The sequence below is a fragment of the Zootoca vivipara genome, chromosome Z2 (assembly GCF_965207765.1).
Source record: "Zootoca vivipara chromosome Z2, rZooViv2.hap1.1, whole genome shotgun sequence".
Lineage (NCBI taxonomy): Eukaryota > Metazoa > Chordata > Lepidosauria > Squamata > Lacertidae > Zootoca > Zootoca vivipara.
This window is the reverse complement of record NC_142585.1, coordinates 40,532,602-40,553,453: the sequence shown is the minus strand read 5'-3', so window position 1 is coordinate 40,553,453 and position 20,852 is coordinate 40,532,602. Positions and strand designations below refer to the sequence as shown.

Sequence of the window (20,852 nt, the reverse complement as noted above, 5' to 3'; positions counted from 1 at the left end):
CAGGAGGTAGTAGCTATTCATAGTGACAGGGGAAGCGCCAAGGCTGGCTCTCCAGATGTTGTGGAACTCCAACTCCCATCATCCTTGCCCTGAGGGGAGTCGAAGTCCAAGAATACCTGGGAGCAGCAATAGTTGCTGATCTCTGATCAACACTAACTGACAGTGGTTCTCCAGGGTTTCAGACAGGGAGTCACTCCCAGACCAACCTGGAGATGCCGGGGATTGAACCTGAGACTTTCTGCATGCAAAGCAGGTGCTCTGCCACTAAGCTATGGCCTTTCTCTGACATTCATGATCCTAGAGTAAACACAGGGGAAAGGGGTGCTGGGCAATATGGTGATAGATAATCGGAAACTGGTTTGAAATCCACACCGTAATCACTGGTTCAGAGTATTTGCCCTGACTATAATAAACAGTAAAGTAAACTGCTCAGGTGGTGCTGTGGGTTAAACCACTGAGCCTAGGGCTTGCTGATCAGAAGGTCAGCGGTTCGAATCCCTGTGACGGGGTGAGCTCCCATTGCTCGGTCCCTGCTCCTGCCAACCTAGCAGTTCGAAAGCACGTCAAAATGCAAGTAGATAAATAGGAACCGCTACAGCGGGAAGGTAAACGGCGTTTCCGTGTGCTGCTCTGGTTTGCCAGAAGCGGCTTTGTCATGCTGGCCACATGACCTGGAAGCTGTACACCAACTCCCTCGACCAATGACTCTAGATGAGCGCCGCGACCCCAGAGTCGGTCACAACTGGACCTAATGGTCAGGGGTCCCTTTACCTTTAAACTGCTCAAAGCCAGAGAAAGCTTTTATCTGTTGCCTCCTGCAGAGGGCAGCAAACCACAAAGCAGGCACAGACCAGGAACTTTCCTCTGGCTACAATGCCATGAGATTCTCTTACAAGCAGGCTGGTAGGTGCTAGGAGCCTCTTTTTTAGGGCTGCCAGACTCAACAGAGGACAGGACCTCTGTGCCCTTAATTGCCCTGCTCTCTTTTGAGTCTGGAAACCTTAAAGAGAAACCAGCCGCCCTTTGTTTAATTTCGAAGCAAAGGGTCTGCTGGTTTCTCTTTAAGGTTTCCAGACTCAAAAGAGAGCAGGGCAATTAAAGGCACAGAAGTCCTGTCCTCTCTTGAGTCTGGCAACCCTACTCTTTTCCCCCATGGGATTATTTACTTCTGAGTTTAAAAAACAATGAAATAACCCTTGTCGTGTTGTTGAAGCCTCTTCTTTCCTGAGTTCCCTTCCTCCTTCCCTCCCCCCCCCTTTCCCTAGTGTCCATGCCCTTTGCTTCTTCTCTTTTGCAGGGGGCAGGATGCATAGCTGCCAAGTTATCCCTTTTTAAAAGGGATTTTCCCTTATGCTGAATAGGCTTCCTCACGAGAAAAGGGAAAACTTGGCAGCTATGGCAGGATGTGTACTTGTCTGTGTCTCCCCCCCCCCCAAAAAAAAATTATGCTCTCCCAGTTTAAAGAAGGCCCAACCCCTGGCTCATGTGAGCCACAGCGACAAGGGGGCTCACTCAGCTGAAGCACAGAAAGGCATCCCGTGCCTCAACTGACCCATTTAAAGAAGCCCACCCCTACCCCTCCGGCGTGAGCCAGAGCAGCAGTGGGGCTTCCTCAACTGGTAGGGCTGAGTGATGTATCTCTGCTGCTGCTTCCCCACCTTATTCACAACACTGTCATATATTGCCAAGGCCGGCTCTAGGTAGACCCCCGGTGGCGCGGTGCGCCGGTAGGCAGCGCACCATGCGGCAAAGCCACACGGAAACCGTGCTGCACCCTGGGAGGGCGGGGGCGCCAGAGCGATCTCCCCCCCCCCCCAGCGCCAGGGCGCGTGACCTGCTCGAGACTGCCCTGTATATTACCATACAGTGGTACCTCGGTTTAAGTACACAATTGGTTCCGGAAGTCTGTACTTAACCTGAAGCGTACTTAACCTGAAGCGAACTTTTCCCACTGAAAGTAATGGAAAGTGAATTAATCCATTCCAGACAGATCTGCAGAGTACTTAAACTGAAAGTACTCAAACCGAAGCGTACTTAACCCCGAAGTATGACTGTATTTAGCTGTAAACCAGTTATTACCCAGTCCTAGTCACCTCATACATTGGTCCCTGCAAAGTAGTTATCTGCTGCTTGGCTTCACAGTTGGATCTCCCCCCCCCCCCCAAATGGTCCACAAATTTCCTGGCCCCACTTGCCAGCAGTGAACCTGCTACATGTTTTTTACTGTGTGATTTTCTGTGCAATTGCTGTAAGCTTTTAATGAACAGCAGTATATAAATATTTATACATAGGACAAAACATCCTGCTAGATTTTTGGAGGTGCGGGGTGGGGTGGTCGGCTTACTCATTCTATTGCCTGGCAGTATGGTATAGTCATTAAGAATACTAGACTTAGACAAGGTGGATTCGAATCCCCGTTTGGCCACAAAACTCACTGGTTGACCCTGGGCCAGTGGTCATCTTTCACGGAGTCTTTCAGAAGGCTCCCTGAAGGAAGGGTGAGATACAAAAATGTATGAGAAACAGTTCTGGTCACAAGTACCACCCCGCTCAAGTGCAGACCTGCTTTTGTGGAAGGACTTCTCTGTTTTCTTCGGCTCAGAAGGTTGACCATCAGCCGGCCCTGGGACCTTCCCTGGCAAGAGTTTGCCTGGTGGGTTTGGTGGGACTCGGACGCGCAATCGGAAAATGCACTTCTTCTTCTTGATTTCCTTCCCATTCAGAAATCTGAAAGGTAAAGGACAGTAAAGTTTGGTATTGCAGATTGGCAAAATGTTTTTAGCACTTGTAATGTCTACTGTGATTTTAATTAAAAGCTTTTTGCTTGCAGGTTCGGCAGCATTTTGGAAAATGGTTTTCCGAGACTTTTGTCAGCCTCCATGCGATGGCTATCTCACCTTTTTCTATTCCAAACTCTGACTCCCAGGTCAACCAAATGGAAATTGACATCAGGAAAGACTTTCTGAAAGATGTTGATTACAGGGAAGATAATAAAAGTGATGAGGAGAAGCAGCCCTTTTGTTACTCTTACCTGCTTTTGTAGCTGTTTAGTGCGTTAAGGAGGTGGGGGCCTCTCTCCGCCACAGGAGTGTGCTTCAGCTAAGAGGAAGAACTTAGTTATTTTCAATTTCTTTTTAAATGATGCTTTAAAGGGTCAGAACCCCTCTCAAGGCAGCCCTCCTCAAACTGCATCATAAACATTTAAAACATTAAAAACACATGTATTAAAACTCAGACAGCAAAGTACAAACAACCTATTCCAGACCAGCAGCCTGCATAAAACATTTCAGACAGTTTGGGCGCACTTCACTTTGCTTTTCAGTTTCTGTCGGTGCTGCTGCTGCTGCTGTTTTCATCGCTGTCCAGAGTTCAAGGTGGGGGGGTCTGTAGCCCCGCCCACATTCCCACTTCGTGGCCCCTCCCATCCCGTGCCTTGGCCCCGCCCCTGAACGACTATGGCTTGCCCCCCCCCCCTAGATTTGATCCTGGGTACGCCCCTGGCCTAAGTCCCACTGAAGCTGAAGAATAAGGTAGCCTGGTTGTGATATTTTATTAGCTCATTTTAAGCCTTACTATTTTATTTAACAATTAAAAAAAATCAATAAAAGTTTAATATTGCTGGGAGGGGGCAAGGCTTTGTATAAGCCCCCTCCTGGCCCCACATCATGGCTATGGGAAGCTGCCTTATGAAGAGCCAGACAATTGACCCATCTAGCTCAGTATGATACTGAGTGCTATCAGCCCTCCAGGGTTTCAGACAGAAGTCTTCCCCAATCTTACTTGGAAATGTCAGGGACTGGACTTGAAAATGTCTCTACATGCAATGCATGTGCTCAAGCACTGAGCTGCAAGCCTTCCCCCGATGAAAGCTGAAAGGGGCAGGGGTATTGCAAGTGGCTTCTGCAGTTTCTCGAAGCGTGGCCAAACATTATTCTTTGGTTCCTTGAGGGCTAGCAACCTTTTTTTTTAATGTATATACAAAAGCTGAGATTCTGAATACCTGCACAGCACACGGCTCCTCGTTTCCCAAAAATATTAATTTAGCATTTACTGTTATTTACTATTTTTTATTCAAACTCTGTTTATTTTAAGTTGAAATGGCAACAGACGGTATATACTTCTACCAATGAACATTCCGATTACAGCCACAAGGTGGAGCCCAGGTTCCAGCTTTGAAGTTGTAAATGGACCGAGCACAGTTCTCATGGCTCTATCACCCTGCTCTTTTCAACCCAGAAGTGGGAAACTTAGACCGTCCAGGTTGTCACTGGATTCTAACTCCCATCAACCTTAGCCAGCATGTCCAAAGTTCAGGGGTTATTGGAGTTGTAAGTCCAGCAACATCTGGAAGGCTACCAGTTCCACGACCCTGCTTTTACTGGTTTGAGAAGCCCTGCTACTTACCTTCCCAAGCTGCAGAAGGTTCCAGTGCTGATTGACAAAGGTCAAGATTTCATCAAAGTCAAAGTATTTCTTTTTACTTTGGACACCCAGGTTGTAGAGTACAAGATGCACGACATCCACCCTGTGCATGGTCAAAAGAAACAGAATGACCAAGGCTTTCTTCACAGAACATTCATCCTGATTTTGCTTGCATAAATACTATGGGGATATTAGACTACGGCCACATTAACACCATAGATTTAAAGTCCATAGATTTAAACAGTCATGGTTTCTGCCAAAGAATCCTGGGAGTTTGTTGAGGCTGCTGAGAGTTACAGTATTAGCAGGCCCCCATTCCTCTCACAGAGCTACAACTTCCAGGGTGGTTTAGCAGCCAACCTTTATTCCCAGAGAGATTGAAGCTCCAGGAGTCTGTTTTCACTTACATGTGCATTGTTAACCACAGTTTTATTCCAGCATATGAATTATTGTACACATTACCTGGCTGGAGAGCTGCATTGCAAATTTCAGAGCAGAGCAAATTCTGAAAGGTGGCAGTGTTTCACTTCCCATTTTGTTTTGGAAAGCATGGATTAAGTAGGTTCACCTTTAAACAAGACCTGAATCAAATTTCTCCCTCATCCCTAAATGCAGTTGAGATATTGCTCCTTGCATAATTGCCATGTTCTTTACCGCTACCAGTTTACAGATTGCCTCCCATTAGAAAGACTCCAAAGGACCATCTCTGACACCTTGGCTCTTTCCAAGCACCTAACGCAGCACAGAAGGATTGTTAGAGTTCCTACTAAACATGGTCATTTCAATAAGTGCCTGTAAATCAACAATGTAAATAGAAGTGGAGCTAATGTAGATCTCTGGCTGCTGATGCTTACTTATGAGGAGGCCATTTCACAGACAGCTGAAGCCTTGGCAATGCATTCAATGATCTAGTTATTTGACAGTGTCCCTGATCAGTTTTCTTCTTATATGCTATTGCCTTGCAGGTCTTTCCCACCTGGCCTGGGAGGGCAGGTGAAAAGGGATTTTTGTATCTTTTTTAAAGATCTTGTGATTTATGTTTTTTTGATTTTTTATTTACTGTTTATGACTACTATCGTTATGTTGCAGTAATGTATTTTTGCATGTTGTAAGGCACATTGAGCATGGTTTGACTGTGGAAAGGCGGCATATAAAATGTATGTATGTATGTATGTATGTATGTATGTATGTATGTATGTATCAGAAGGTCAGCGGTTCGAATCCCCGCAACAGGGTGAGCTCCTATTGCTCGGTCCCTGCTCCTGCCAACCTAGCAGTTCAAAAGCATGAAGTGCAAGTAGCTAAATAGGTACCGCTCCAGCGGGAAGGTAAAAATGGTGTTTCCGTGCGCTGCTCTGGTTCGCCAGGAGCGTCTTAAGTCATGCTGGCCACATGACCCAGAAGCTGTACACCAAATCCCTCGGCCAGTAAAGCGAGATGAGCTCCACAACCCCAGAGTCGTCCGTGACTGGACCTAACAGTCAGGGGTCCCTTTACCTGTATGTATGTATGTATGTATGTATGTATGTATGTATGTATGTATGTATGATATAAGCATGTTACACTCTATAGCAGGGGTTCCCAAAAGTGAGTAGTGCCACTTCCACGGGTGGAGTACCTAGGAGGGTGTTAAGAGGCAAGGGAGCAGTAGCTGAGCTCTGGAGATGAAAATGATTATCAAACTTTGAAAAGCTAGTACCACTGGATGAAGTTCATCAGTTTTGTTGAATTAATTAAACTAAATAGTTTTTGTTTTATTTTGAATGAATGTGCAATTGATTGGAATTTTATTATGTTATTGTCTTCCTTAGTAGGGGGGGCATTATTTCTGAATAATGCTTTATACAGAGTGGGGGGAGCACTTGGGCTGCGTTTACAGAACCAAGCAAGGGTGGCCCACTGCTCTACAAGTTTTGTTGGAACCGTATTTATTTCACGACAAATAAAATATTTATAAAATATAGAAAATAAATATTTCTGCTTATATACAGCTGATTTCCATCACAATAATCAATGCAGAGAGTGTGCTTCTGCCTCAGCCTTACCATCTCAAAGTCAAACGTTTGATGTACTCTGGGCCCTGATTACACACCGAGCAGCAGAAAATGTAAAACCTGAAAGTTAAGAAACAAAACAAATAAATGAACAAACATAACTCTCTTTCACTCAGATTAGCAGCATTGTACCTGGTGTTGCTCAGGTATGAAGGCAAAAAAAAAAAAGATTTCTGTGAAAGTGCCAGGCTGGGGAGAACATTCCACAGATTGGAGCCACCACCGGAAAGGCCCTCTCCCTTTATCCTCCAAGCCTCCCTCAGAAGGGGGACCCCAACACAGCAATTCAAAGAAGGTGAGGGAAAGATGTACCGGTCTCCAAACATCATTGGGTTGCTAAGGCACTGTGTGCAGGATTCATGGAACCATTGTTGGCAGCGGTAACATTGCAGCATCTTCAGGTACCACCTGGAGGGGAAAGAAACTTGGTTGGAACAGGTGACAGTTGCAACACCTGTGGAGTATTCCCTACTCAAGTTTGCCAACCATCACTACAGTACTAGCACGTGTCTCCCAGAAGGATGCTGATGAGGAATTGCGGCCTTTGGGTTGAAAAAAAAAAATACCCCACTGCTGAGTTAGATTAAATCAGTCCTCCACAACCTGGTACCCTCAAGCTGTTGTTGGGTTACCATCAGCCCCAGCTAGCGTGGCCAATGGGCAAGGATTATGGAAGTTGTAGTCTAACATCTGAAGAGCACCAGGTTGAGGAAGTCTGAATTAACTCAGGAGAATGTAAGAAAAGCCTCCTGGATCAGTACAATGGCTCATTTAGACCAGCATCCTGTTCTCACATTGGCCACAGAATAGCCATCATGGCTAGTAGCCATTGATAGTCATCTCCTCTATGAACTTGCCTAATCCTCTTTTGAAGCCATCTAACTTGGTGGGCATCACTGCACTCTGTGGGAGTGAGTTCCAGGATTTTACTGTGTGCAACTTTTATCTGTCCTGAGCCTTCTAACATTTAGCTAAAACGAGTTCTACTTTGAACTCTGAATTAATGAAGAAGGTGCTCATGCCTCACAGTCTTTCCATTAGACCTCCTGGTAGGCCACTGTGAGAACAGGATGCCGGACTAAATGGGGTATTGGCCTGATCCAGTAAGGCTCTTATATGAGGTGTTCCCAATTTAATGCAAGTCTGAAAAACTGCGGATGGTAAACACAATCTTAAAAGAGGCATTCATCTATCTAATCTAATCTATCTATCTATCTATCATCGGCAAGGGATGCCTCTTCCAAGCCAGTGGCACACACATGCCTCATCTAAAAGCCAAGAAACTTGCTAACTGCTGTAACTTATTTAACTGGTCAACTATTCACCTGCAATTTAACTGATTTATATTTCTGCAAAGCAGGTTGAAGTACGCATAGCTCAATCGATAGAGCATGAGAACCTTAATCTCAGGGTTGCGGGTTTGAGCCCCACATTGGGCAAAAGTTTCCTGCATCGCAGAGGGTTGGACTAGATGACCGTGCGTGGTCCCTTCCAACTCTACAATTATATGACTCTATGATTCCAGCCAGGCAGAAACACAATGGGAGTGCAAAGCAGGGCCTATAAGGGGTGTGGCCTGGAGAGAGTCCCAAAGACCAGACAGAGAGGTTTGTAGGGCCGCATTGGGACCCCAAGCCAGTCATTTCCCAGTCGTTGTGTAGGTAAGCCTCTCTATCTAGCTAGCTGTGCAAGCCACAGACATTTTAAAGCTTGCATCTGCACCCCTGTAGATGTGGACCACCACATGATTCAGGAAATTAAATCTCCAAAGGAAGACACCCCCCCCCACAGAAGAAAAGGGCAGGATAGATTTTCTCCCTATTGTCAGGTGTCTTCAAAAAGCTCCACCTCCTCAGAGCTGCCCCCCTCTCCTGGGTGCCACCTTTGTTTTCATTTCATTTTCTCTTACTCGCCAGGGCCGCCACAGTAGCAGTAACACTGCTGGTGATTGGTTCTGTGGGGAGAGTCCCATTCCAGCTCCTCCAGGTTATAGGACAGCACCATCTTGATCCTTTGCAGCGTCTTCGCAATGGGGCCCTTCTTCAGGGCTCCACCCTTCTGCAGAGGCAAAAAGCAGCAAGAAGTTCAGACCAAAAAAGGGGGCTGGCAGGTGCTAGAGGATGAATGGGGGCAGGAGGGAGGGGCAAGGATGCTGAGCAAATTTGGGGTGGCCCGATGGTGGAAAGACTCTAGGGAAGAGACCAGTGAGTTGTGGGGTTCTGTGCCTCCACTGGGGAGAAACATTCAGTGGCACTCCAACTTTCTATGGCTGTCACAAGTTATGAGTAAAGATTTGCTCAGAGAGCTGAGTAGAAAGAATGGTTGTTTATCACCTGTGTCTTAAGGAGCCGACATAACAGGCTGATTCAGCAATAAAGAACTATTAAAATCCAGTTATTTGTCTTCATTGGTCTGGGTGTAAACCAGGACAATAAGGGGGGACGGGACTCAGTCACAGGGAGGAAACATTCTGTAGCTCAGTTGGCAGAGCATCTGCCTTGCATTCAGAAGGTCCCAGGTTCAATCCCCATAACCTCCTGTTGTGGCTGGGAGAGGCCCCCATCCACCCCAAGACAACCACTGCCAGTCACTGTTGACAATACAGGTGACTACCCCACTTATGCAGGGGTTACGTCCTGGGCTCTCATACACATAAATGAAAATTGTGTAAGTGGGTAAAGGTAAAGGGACCCCTGACCATTAGGTCCAGTCGTGACCGACTCTGGGGTTGCGGCGCTCATCTTGCGTTATTGGCCGAGGGAGCTGGCGTACCGCTTCTGGGTCATGTGGCCAGCATGACAAAGCCGCTTCTGGCGAACCAGAGCAGTGCACGGAAACACCGTTTACCTTCCCGCCGGAGCGGTACCTATTTATCTACTTGCACTTTGACGTGCTTTCGAACTGCTAGGTGGGCAGGAGCTGGGACCGAGCAACGGGAGCTCACCCCGTTGCGGGGATTCGAACCGCCGACCTTCTGATCAGCAAGCCCTAGACTCTGTGGTTTAACCCACAGCGCCACCTGCGTCCCGTGTAAGTGGGAGCACCCTCTAAAAGGCCTCCAAATAACCCTCTCTGCTGCACTCTCTCAGTTGTATAAAAAAATAAAACTAGAATTAAAGCTCTGGGGCTGGCTGGAGGCTGGAGGATGCACAGGAAAGCTGCTGCTGCTGCTGCTGCTGCTGCTGCTAAGCTACCCCATGTGCTAGCTGTTAGGCAGGGAGGCTGAGCTGCATAAACAAAGCCCAGCTGCACCTCCTGTCTCTTCTGATGTCCTCTTCTGGCCCTGGGGAGGGTCTCCTCGTGAGCCACAAGGACTCTCCAGCTCTCCCCTGCCGTTTTTGGGTTGCAATCAATATGTGCAACGAGTATATGCAGTCACGTGCAAGTTGGTCGTGTGCAAGTGTGGGGGGGGGGGGCGGGTGCCGGTTATCTAACAAGGCAGCTCTAAGAAAATAAGAGCCCTGCTGGATGAGGCCAATGGCCATTCTAGCACAGCATCCTGTTCTCACAGTGGCCAACCAGATGCCTGTGGGAAACCAGTGGGCCAGATTCAAGCACAAGAGAGATCTCTCCCTGCCCCTGAGGTTTCCAGCAACTAGGATTCAGAAGCAACACTGCCTATAGCTGTGGAGGGCTGAGGACAGCCATGGTGGGTGGCAGCCATCCATAGACCTCTCCTCTTTGCTTTTATTTAATTCAGAATCGTGAAGGTTGAACCCTTAGTTTATTGTTAAGGGGACAGCCATATTTCATGGACAAGAGCATCTGCTTTGCATGCAGAAGGTTCCATATCCAGGAAGGGCTAGGAAGGACCCCTGTTTGAAACCATTTTTCTTTCTCTAATATTAACTTTTTATCTCCTCCCTTGTTTTCTTTCTTTAGGTTTTCCTATTTCTTGTCTTTTATTCTTTCTTCCTATGTTCTTTTATAGATTAAGCAGCTGTTTGTATCAGTATAAAATGATAGTTAAGTGATGGATATGTAATTTTGTATATCTCTGAATACGCATCAATACATAAATTAAAGAGAGAGAGAGAGAGAGATCTTTAAGAAATGGTGTCAGCTTAAGCAAAGCTTAAACTGGATGGATCAATGGTCTGACTTATAAAAATAATAATACTCTGGCTGTCCGCTAGCAGAGACAGCGCACTAGGTTTGATCCACCACCAGCAATTACTAGGTTTTCACAGAGGGACATCCATAAAGAAGCATCTACCAAAAGATGGTATGCTCCTGAAATGAGAGCTAGCAGAAAGCATTCCTTGAATCCTACCACTCACCCGTACAGCCAGGGCAAAGATGCACCTCCGACAGAACCAAGTTGACTCCAAGGAACTCTCATCGCTGCTCACCACTGGGATATGGCATTGCTGGTGGTAACCTGAGAGGCAAAGTTTTGCAACTACGTCAAGAGGCTGAGCACTTTCTACAGGGTTGCACTAGGCTGAATCCATCAAACCATACATTGAAAGTGCAAAGCTCGCCTCCCAAAGAATCCTGGGAACTGTAGCTTGTAAAGGGTGCTGGGAGTTATAGCTCTGCAACGGGCAAACTACAGTTCTCGGGATTCTTGCACTCTTGTAACCTCTAGGCTACAATGTCAGGCAACAGAAAGAATGACACACCCACCCCTAACAGAAATTTTCAGTCCTGGAACAATCCAGCCAACAGTAGATTGATTCACTGTTTGCAAACAGGGCCATGAAATCTGGGGGACCATTTTGGGAAGAGGTCTAACTGTGAGGCTGAGCAGCAGAGTGTTATTTGCAGGGACCAACATTTGAGACGAACCCCTTCCTGCATTTACTCTGGGATCATGAATGTTGTAGGAGGCCCCTATTTCAGTGGTTGGACACCTGCTTTGAATGCAGAAGGTCCTCAGTTCAATTCCTAGCATCTCCAGGTATGGTTTGGAGAGACTCCAAAACCCTGGAAAACCATTGCCAGGAGATGTCAACACTAGAAAATACTGAGCTAGATGGACCAATGGTCTGACTCAGCTTAAGAAGATTCCTATGTTCCTAGGAATGTCACTCAGCATGCCACTGCCAAGATCTGACCAAAGAAAAGAACTCAGAGGCTGCTCTCCTATTGATGCAGGGGGGGGGGGCAAGTCTGACCCCATCCATCAACGAAAGAGCAGCTGGAGGGAGCTTGATTTCCAGTCTCCTTGACAGAAAGAAAACTAAAGTGCATAACATGAAAGGAAAAGGTATTGGGAGAGAGGAGGAAAAAAACAAATTGGGGTATCTGAGGGCGGGGGGGGGGAATCATCTTTTTATTTATTCTTACATGCCACTCTAGGAGCCTTTTAGATCTAGAGAGCAGGGCTTTTTTAAAAAGAAAAGAGAGAGAGAGACTTCCCGCCAACCTAATAATGATACAGCAAGCTTGCTGAGCGATAAGGGCGTTCTTGTTGCTGCCCTTTTCTGCCTCACCCCCCAAGCCCCTAACACAGGGCGGTGGAACTTCCAAGACATTCTTCTTACCAAGTCCACATTTCCCGCATATCAGTATGTCATTCAGGGGGGCTGTTGTCTTTTCCAGGCAGATGTTACACATTGGCTCTTCACCAGGGAGACCAGCTGAGAAAGAAAATGAAGACAAAATGTCAGCAGCGATTGCCACAACCTCTTGGGGAAAGGATGGGGGCTCTAGAAGCCCAATCCTACTATCAGTGGAGGTGGAAGATTTCCACCTCATATACAAAGATGAAAAAGCCTTATATCAGGGTGCCCTCCAGAAATACTTTCTATATAACGCTGGGGGTGGGTTTTCTGCTCATGATGGTATTGGGGTGGTTATATGCAGGCCACATTCACACACATAATGCACTATGGTGCCACTTTAAACAGGAAGAGCTACAATTCTCAGAGTGGTTCAGCAATCAGTCCCTCTTTCACAGGGGACTCTGGGAATTGCAGCTCTTGGGGGGGGGGAACAACTATCAGCACCGTTAATAGCTCCCTTAATTCTTTGGGGGAAAGTCAGGACTATTTAAATGTAGCCATAGCCTTGCTTGTGCCAGCAAAAGTCTCAGGATGGCCATACTGCTTCATTTCAAGTTGGTGCATGCCCCATAGCCAGGAGCAGATTGACTTTGAAACTAATTAAGCTTAAGCTTCAGGACCCCTAATTCTGAAATGGCCCCAGAAGGAACGTTAGTCCTCATTGCGTAAACATTTCAGGTCTAGTAGATCCAATCTGATTCTCACAACTCAAACCGATGAATTTTTCATTGTATATATTTCAACAATTCCAAAGTTTGAAAGTCAGCAGTACAGATGTTGCAAAGGTGGAGTGTGACTGTAAGTTGGCTCTTCTGCTGTCACTAATGTATCCCCCCCCCCTTTTAACAAAACAAAAAAAATCAGAGGTGGGTTTTCTGACTGGATGAATATGCTCAGAACTTTGGAAAATCCTGAAGACAGCATGGAATATAAGAGGGCGATGTTGTGTTGGATAACAAAAAAGTCAAATAAAAATACTGTGGATCAGCAACTTGAAGAACAGATGAGAAAAACCATACAGTACTATTTTGAAGTATTGAAAAGAGTTGTGGACAATTGCTTGATAATCCAGTTAAGCAAGAGGATTGGCCCATATGAGCAGATTGCAAAAAAGATTCAAATTCTTCTCAGAACTGATGAACAATTCTGAAATTGATGTGGACAGTAATAAACTGATAATATCATATTACAAAAATTATATTGGCCACAAATTAGTAAACAGGTATTATCAGTTCAAAGAATATTTGCACCTTAGGAAAACACGGAACACAGAATAAAAGATGCCATCTAAAACTCATTGTGCAGGTCTTCAGCTTCTATGTGAGCAAGACCTAACTGAAGTGTTACCCAATATTACTGTTGTACTTAAGTTGTACTTGGCAATGCCTATCATGAGATGTGAACCCGAAATGAATTTTTCAAAGCTATTCTTTATAAGCTCTCATATGGTGAAACTGTAACTATGTGGCTAGAAAAATTAGAAAAAGTGAGTTTTGCAAAATGTGCTCCATGTAGTACGTATTTTCATAGGCATCTAAAATAGAAGATTATATTGACTGTGGTATTTTGTATGTTTTATTTCATCATTCTATGAGGCATCATGCATGTATATAACATTTTCCTAATTTTCATACCCCCATAACTTGAAAACTATGAGGCACAGAGGTGTGGGAATTATTCACACCAGTGATGTCAACATGTGAGATAATCCAGCAGAGCAAATTTAATCAAAATCTAAGATGTAGTAGTTACATTTTAAAATATATTATGTGGTGAGCAGTCGGGGAACAACCTCATTGAAGAGGATGACAGTGGTCACCCAGACCTAATTGCTGGTTGCTTCAGGGACCCCCAAATGTAGGCCTGCCACGGCCCACAGCTTCCTGCTGAAGCCCTGTAATTTTTCATACCACAGATGTTCCAGATTTATGTAGTCTGTAGTCTAGATTGCAGGAATATCAATTTAGAAAAAAACTTCACATCTGTAGGAAAAACAACAGGAATGTAGCAAAATGTTCCAGGAGGTTCTATGATATTGTTCTTTTAAACAAAAGATAAAGTATCTGGCTGAAAAGCTTTGAGATTAGTAAGAGGACCTAGCTCTGGTTCAGCAGATGCTTGCTGTCTCAGGCAGCCATTTCCATCTTGCACTTTTTGTTAAAATAAAAGGTAACGGGACCCCTGACCATTAGGTCCAGTCGTGACCGACTCTGGGGTTGCGCGCTCATCTCGCATTATTGGCCAAGGGAGTCGGTGTATAGCTTCCAGGTCATGTGGCCAGCATGACAAAGCCGCTTCTGGCAAACCAGAGCAGCACATGGAAACACCGTTTACCTTCCCGCTGTAGCGGTTCCTATTTATCTACTTGCATTTTGACGTGCTTTCGAACTGCTAGGTTGGCAGGAGCTGGGACCGAGCAACGGGAGCTCACCCCGTCACAGGGATTCGAACCACCGACCTTCTGATCAGCAAGCCCTAGGCTCAGTGGTTTAACCACAGCGCAAAGTGAAACAGAGGTGTTTGACAAGCAAAATAGAAATCCAGGTTTTGTCTTGCTTTTGTTGCGCTATGGTGCAAGAGCTGCCCCTTCATAAGTGCAATAATTTTGGAGAAGCATTGCACAGCAAAGAATAAAGAGGAATGATGTGTGGCCAGTGGTAAATTTACCACTATTACTGCATCAATGGCATGTTGCAGAAAACACCTTCAAGAAACCCCCAAAATGGGGAAAGACTCCCTGTCTGAAACCCTGGAGAGCAGCTGCTGCTCAGTGTGGACAATATTGAGCTAGGCAGACCAATAGCCTAACTTGGTATAAGGCAGCTTCCTATGTTCTAGCATCAAAAACTCCTGTAAGCTGGGAGCACAGGAAATTGCCTTATAATCAGTCTGACCATTCCGGCTCAGTATTGTCCACACTGAGCTGAGCAAGTCAAGGTTGGTATGTGAAGGTTGTATTTACAGGATAACCATGAGAGAAAGACAGAGCAGGACGTAAGCAAAGGATTGTTATTAGAAGCTGTGGTAGGGCAAGAGATAAGGAAGCTAGAAGCTTAATGTTATGACTCATAGAAAAGCTATTAGAATTTAGTTGAAGGTGAAAGTATTTCTATACATGGACATTACTGCCCCGTTGCTTGTAAGTGCTGTTTTCATATTTGGTGTGCTACCCACTCTCTCCCTACTTGCTGATTGCGTCAGTTGTGTCACACCAGCCTTGGAACACCTAAACAAACATCCTGTTTTGCTTACAATGTGGGGTGGGTGGGTGTCTGGATTCTCTTGGCCATTCCAGGCAGCCCGGGGCATTGGGCTTGAACCCTGGTATCTCTCAAACACTATGATCCTTCAAACCTAACACATCAGGGAGAAGCTCTGCAGTAGAGCCATTTGCTTCAGGAAGTTTCATTGTATGTTTCAAAATGGCACCCACCTACCCCTGAAATTTAACATGGTACATTCTGCTCCCACCCTTCAGGATCCCCCTCCATTGTTCCACTACCACCAGCATGTAGGCTGGGCCAATGCAGAAGTCCCAGAGAAGACTGCCGTCTCACTCACCGTGCTGAATGTCTTTCCAAAGCACCCAGTACTTGGAGTTGTCTTCAAAGGTCATCAGGCAACTCTGTTTGGAACCACTCACCTGCAAATATGGAAACCAGGGGGCAGAGAGAGAGAGAAACTGTTAGGAACCAATGGTTCACACAAGATATTAACCCAGGCAAGACTGGTACAATAATGAGGTGGAATGAAACAATTACTTCAGCTGGTGGGCATGGAGGGCAGAAAACTGGTGTCACTTCATTATTACTTTGGCTTGGCACCCTCTCCTCACTGCCTCACTTTGCTCTGAGATTTCAGTGGGGCTATGATTGACGTGTTCTCAACCACTCATTGAATACAACAGCAATATAAGGTGCTTACATTTGATTTGATCTGATTTGCACACACCCTGCGCAGAATATGAATGAAAAGTGAAGATCTTGCTAATGTTCCCAAGAGCACAAATGTTTTGTTACCCTCCATGAGAATAGGACCCAGCATTCTTTGGCTAAGGAAAATGATTTATTTTTTTCCAATAAAGAAGTTTTTTTAATTAAAAAAACCACTTTATTTACCCTCTTGATCTTCCCAAGGTAATAGAGCCCATCAGTCCAACAGCACAAGACGTTCTGTCCTTCCGTTAGCTTGAGCATCAGTTCTTGACGGCTTTTATGGTACTTGGCAACTGTATCCACCGTGGATTGCTCAGCATGTCTGCTGCCCGCAAGCACAGGCTTAACACTGGCGCTCTCCATGACCCTGAGTGGACACTGGTGGTAAAACATGAAAGATTTTATTTTATTTTACATTTTAAAATTCAGCTTCATTAATGAAGGTGGGGGGATCCCAACTTTTTCAGCTGGCAGGCCCATCTGGAACTCGGAGAAAGTGCCAATACACGAAGCACAAAATGGTAGCTGCATGTGATATAAAATAATAATAATAATAATACAGTAATAATAATAATATATTTATGTTGTTGCTGTTATTATTATTAATTATTATTAATATCCTGCCCATCCGACTGGGTTGCCCCAGCCAGTCTGGGCGGCTTCCAACATAACACATAACACAAAAAAAATAACACAAAATGTTCGTTCCCTGAGGAAAAGGATGAATTCTTAAACCACTCTGGGAATTGTATACCTGTGAAAGGAATAGACATCTCCTAACAACTTTCAGCACCCTGAACAGACTGTAACTCCCAGGATTCTTTGGGGGAATTCACACACATAATGCACTATGATGCCACTTTAAACAGGAAGAGCTACAGTTCTCAGAGTGGTTCAGCGATCAATCCCTCTTTCATAGGGGACTCTGGAAATTGTAGCTCAGGCATCCCCAAACTGCGGCCCTCCAGATGTTTTGGCCTACAACTCCCATGATCCCTAGCTAACAGGACCAGTGGTCGGGGAAGATGGGAATTGTAGTCCAAAACATCTGGAGGGCCGAAGTTTGGGGGTGCCTGTTGTAGCTCTAGGACAGGGTCCATTTGGAGGCCAACAGGCTATGGAAGCCACCAGTTACTTAGGGTGATGTTTGCCCTGATTACATCACAAAACCACAACCCCCTCCAGGAACTCTTTCGGTTCAAAAAGCAGGAGGCCCAGCCAACGAGCACCATTATCTATTTTTATCTCTTTGTTGGCTGCAGATGCCTTTGCTCAGTAGAGACTATGGAATTCAAAAGCCTACAAGATCAGCTGAGCCAACAACATCTAGCAGGTCACTCCCCCAACGTCTGGCAAGCACATGCCTTGCACAATCTGTTGGAGCATGACCCTCTGGTCATGTGTTGCTGCGGGCTGATCAGGATCCAAGGGTTGTGCATGGAACACTCTGCAACAAGGCCTGGGTGTCAGTATATGCCTCGCTGAGGTCACACTGGACAGCAGCTCAGAAATGCAGGGCAGCAATGACAAGTCTCAGGGTTACGTATACTCCCAGTCAGTCGACATTACCTCAAGCTGGGACTTTGGTATCAGAAGGCTATCAAATACAGGTGAATAGGATGGTCTTTGGAACTCTGGTGGCTTCAGCTAGGAATTGCATGGTTTATAAAGGGAACCCGGGATAGGAGGCATCATGTAGCCTGACCACTAAAACACAATGATTACTGCAATGCACTCTGTGTGGGGCTGCCCACAATTTTTATTGAACGCAGGCAACTTCTTGGAGCTACAGGCGAGAGCTGAGTGCAGGGTGGGGACCAAAGGGGGACAAAATACCAGTAGCAACATGACATGTTCCCCACCAGAGGTATTACTCCTCCATTAACACTCCACAATACAATGAGCATCAACAAAAGACCCAGAGTAAAATCTGGTGAGGAAGCACAATTCACCCATCCGTCCACAAAACCAGAAAACTGCTCATAATTTTGGGAGTGACCAGTTCTGCGAACATGTCCAATGTGCGATGGCACCACACCCCGGGAAACAGCTTCGAATGGCCAGTTAAATCAGGGTAGCCGAGGGATCTCAAACCCTTAGTGAGTTAGGGACTTTCCTTGCATGCAATGATGAGCTCTGGTGGATTAAACGGACCAGGCCAATTGTGGGTCCAATAGTCAAGAAAGTAGTTTCTGCTTGTTCTGTAGAGGGAAGTGAGGGGCAGATGGGGCTCATCCACCTGGAAGTTAGCCCATCTAGGAGAAGGAAAACTCTGATCCTAACTGTCCACTGCCTTGTGGGATATCTTTGGGAGAAGACAAGGCTAAACCCCACGCAAATCTGGAGTGGAGTCTCTAAGATGGTTGGATGGCACCTTGTATGCCTCCTTCCACAACTCCTGCAGCCAAGCTGGTGCCAAACGTATTGCTCTGCTTTCATTTGGACCACATCAGGGAGGCTGAGAGAGGGGTCTTCCCATCTGGGGAGCCCAGGACCTCCGTACACACTGCCCAGACTTGTGCCCCAGGGAGGTCACTAATGCAGCAGTTTGACTTCACCCTTGGAGGCGCACTCCATTGTCTCTTGAGACAGATGGATGCTCACAACATTGTATTGTATTCTGCTTTGTTGTATAGATTTATTTAGCCACCTTGGGCGGGTTTCTCAGAGACAAAAAAATGGGTTGTAGCCAATTAAATTCTACTCAAAGTAGACTTAGCAAAATTAATGGACCTAAATGAGTCATGTCCTTCATTTCATTTCAATGTGAGTAGGACTAACATTGGATACAATGGATGATCATTTAATCATTATTAATAGTTTTAATGGATATTATTTAGTTGATCTTCAGTTCATTACTGTGGTTGGGCAAATACACATTATTGTCTTGAAAGAATCTTTGTATGGAAAGGCAGGACATAAACTGGTTTCAAAAAAAATTAAATGAGCTTATTCTTATTAATTTATATACTAAATTATTATTAAATATATTTAATATTTATTAAATATATTTAATATTTATATATGTATCAAACTAAATCCTGCTCAGATTAGACCCACTGAAATTAGTGGACCTAAATTTCTCATGCCTATTTTGAATGGCTCTATTCCTCATTGTCTAAACTGGAACATAGCCTACATAAGATATAGCACCATCTATGTACATGGTGAAAAATTGATGCTTTGGATTTATGGTGGTGGAGGAGACTCTTGAGAGTCTCATGGACTGCTAGAAGATCAAACCTATCCATTCTGAAGGAAATCAGCCCTGAGTGCTCACTGGAAGGACAGATCGTGAAGCTGAGGCTCCAATACTTTGGCCACATCATGAAAAGAGAAGACTCCCTGGAAAAGACCCTGATGTTGGGAAAGATGGAGGGCACTAGGAGAAGGGGACGACAGAGGACAAGATGGTTGGACAGTGTTCTCAAAGCTACAAACATGAGTTTGACCAAACTGCGGGAGGCAGTGGAAGACAGGAGTGCCTGGCGTGCTCTGGTCCATGGGGTCACAAAGAGTCGGACACGACTAAACGACTAAACAACATGTACATGGTGCTTTACAAAGAACAGATTCAAGATGTTTATGCCAGCATTCCGAAATTAGCCAGGCACCAGTCAATTTTGCAACTGGATGGAGATGTCTAGGTGCCATCCTTGGGTGCTTAGCATCTCCACCTGCCTGGCTGCAGTCAGGGGGTCTGCTGGGCACCGCAGCAGCAAAAAATGAGTGCCGTTTGCTGCCACGCTACTCTGCAGACCAACTGATTCACCTAACAGCAAAGAGAAAAAATATTTATTTTTTTGTTGCCGTACTGCCAGGCAAATTACTTGGTATGGTAGCGCGGCATAAAAAAAAAAAGGTTGCCTAGACATTTTGTTTTGGGGCCCACAAACTAGGTCCCAGGAGCCACACGGCTCCTTGGTGTCTTTCCTATCCCAATTTCTAACGCTTGTTTCTGCCCCTGGGGAGCTTACAATTAAGGAAGACATCAGAGGAAGGAGGGGGAATGGGGAGTAAGATAAACAGGAGAACATATGATTGTTTCAGGAACTAATTGTCTGATTGGGTGTAAGGCAACTTCCTAAGGAAGTTTCTTTGGACAGCTGTTCCTTAACTTTATTTTGCTGGCTGAGGAAGCCAGCGCCAATTAGCAGCAGGTTACAGCAGGCGCAGTCTGTTGCTTGTTAAATCAGTGCTGGAGATTGAGGCGGGTCAGGTTCCAAGGAAGCTCATTCTGTGTTCAGTTCCAAACTATGAGAAACCGCCTCTGGTTTTCCAAGAAAAAGGTCTGGAGTTCATTGGATTTGCTTCTCCAGCCTCACAATTACGCAATGCACAAACCCCGGAGGGATTTCAAATCTCCTTAAACAAACATACAATCACCACCCATCTTTACCAGGAAGCCTTTGGCACAATACTGTATTGCCCACATGTCGTTAACTGCTCTTGATTTCAATATTGATCCTATTGTCAGCTTGAGCCCCACAAGGGGTGCTTACCTTAAAAGGTGATGTGTTAATCTATTATATATATTTATATATATATAAAGCCATAGCACATTAGGATGTAGTCAATGCTAGGCCTACTCAGAGTAGAACCACTGAAATTAATAGCCATGACTAAGGCCACATTCACACCATAAATTTAAAATGGTATGCTACCACTCTATAAACAGTCATGGCTCCCCACTCCCAGAAAGAATTCTGGGTCCTATGGTTTGTTAAGGGTGCTTAAAGCTGCTATCAGACCCCCGCTTCATAGAGTTCCCTGTACAGAAGAGGGACTGGTTGTTAAAGCAAAGCCCTCTGAGAATTTCATCTCTATGAGGGGAATGGGGGGGGGTCCTGTTTCCAGCTCCCGCCTCCCAGCACCCTTAACAAACTACAGCCCTCAAAATTCTTATGGGGAAGCTATGGTGTTTTGCAGTG

General features: G+C 45.5%; 1 protein-coding gene across 2 annotated transcripts in view; it reads right to left on the bottom strand.

The window, feature by feature from the left end:
* PHF19 (PHD finger protein 19) overlaps positions 1-20,852 on the bottom strand; it is a 33,884-nt gene that overhangs the window by 6,886 nt on the left and 6,146 nt on the right. Inside the window, exons 2-11 of one of the 2 annotated variants that reach the window (XM_060270246.2) lie at positions 16,105-16,299; positions 15,548-15,629; positions 11,966-12,061; positions 10,757-10,857; positions 8,386-8,534; positions 6,789-6,884; positions 6,468-6,536; positions 4,405-4,525; positions 3,032-3,099; positions 2,563-2,727 (exon numbers count right to left, since the gene is read on the bottom strand). In XM_060270246.2, the coding sequence (XP_060126229.1) occupies positions 2,563-2,727; positions 3,032-3,099; positions 4,405-4,525; positions 6,468-6,536; positions 6,789-6,884; positions 8,386-8,534; positions 10,757-10,857; positions 11,966-12,061; positions 15,548-15,629; positions 16,105-16,284 (1,127 nt within the window). In that variant the 5' untranslated portion in view covers positions 16,285-16,299. The remainder of the gene's footprint in view (positions 1-2,562; positions 2,728-3,031; positions 3,100-4,404; positions 4,526-6,467; positions 6,537-6,788; positions 6,885-8,385; positions 8,535-10,756; positions 10,858-11,965; positions 12,062-15,547; positions 15,630-16,104; positions 16,300-20,852) is intronic. The other variant, XM_088664954.1, reaches the window with a different exon arrangement.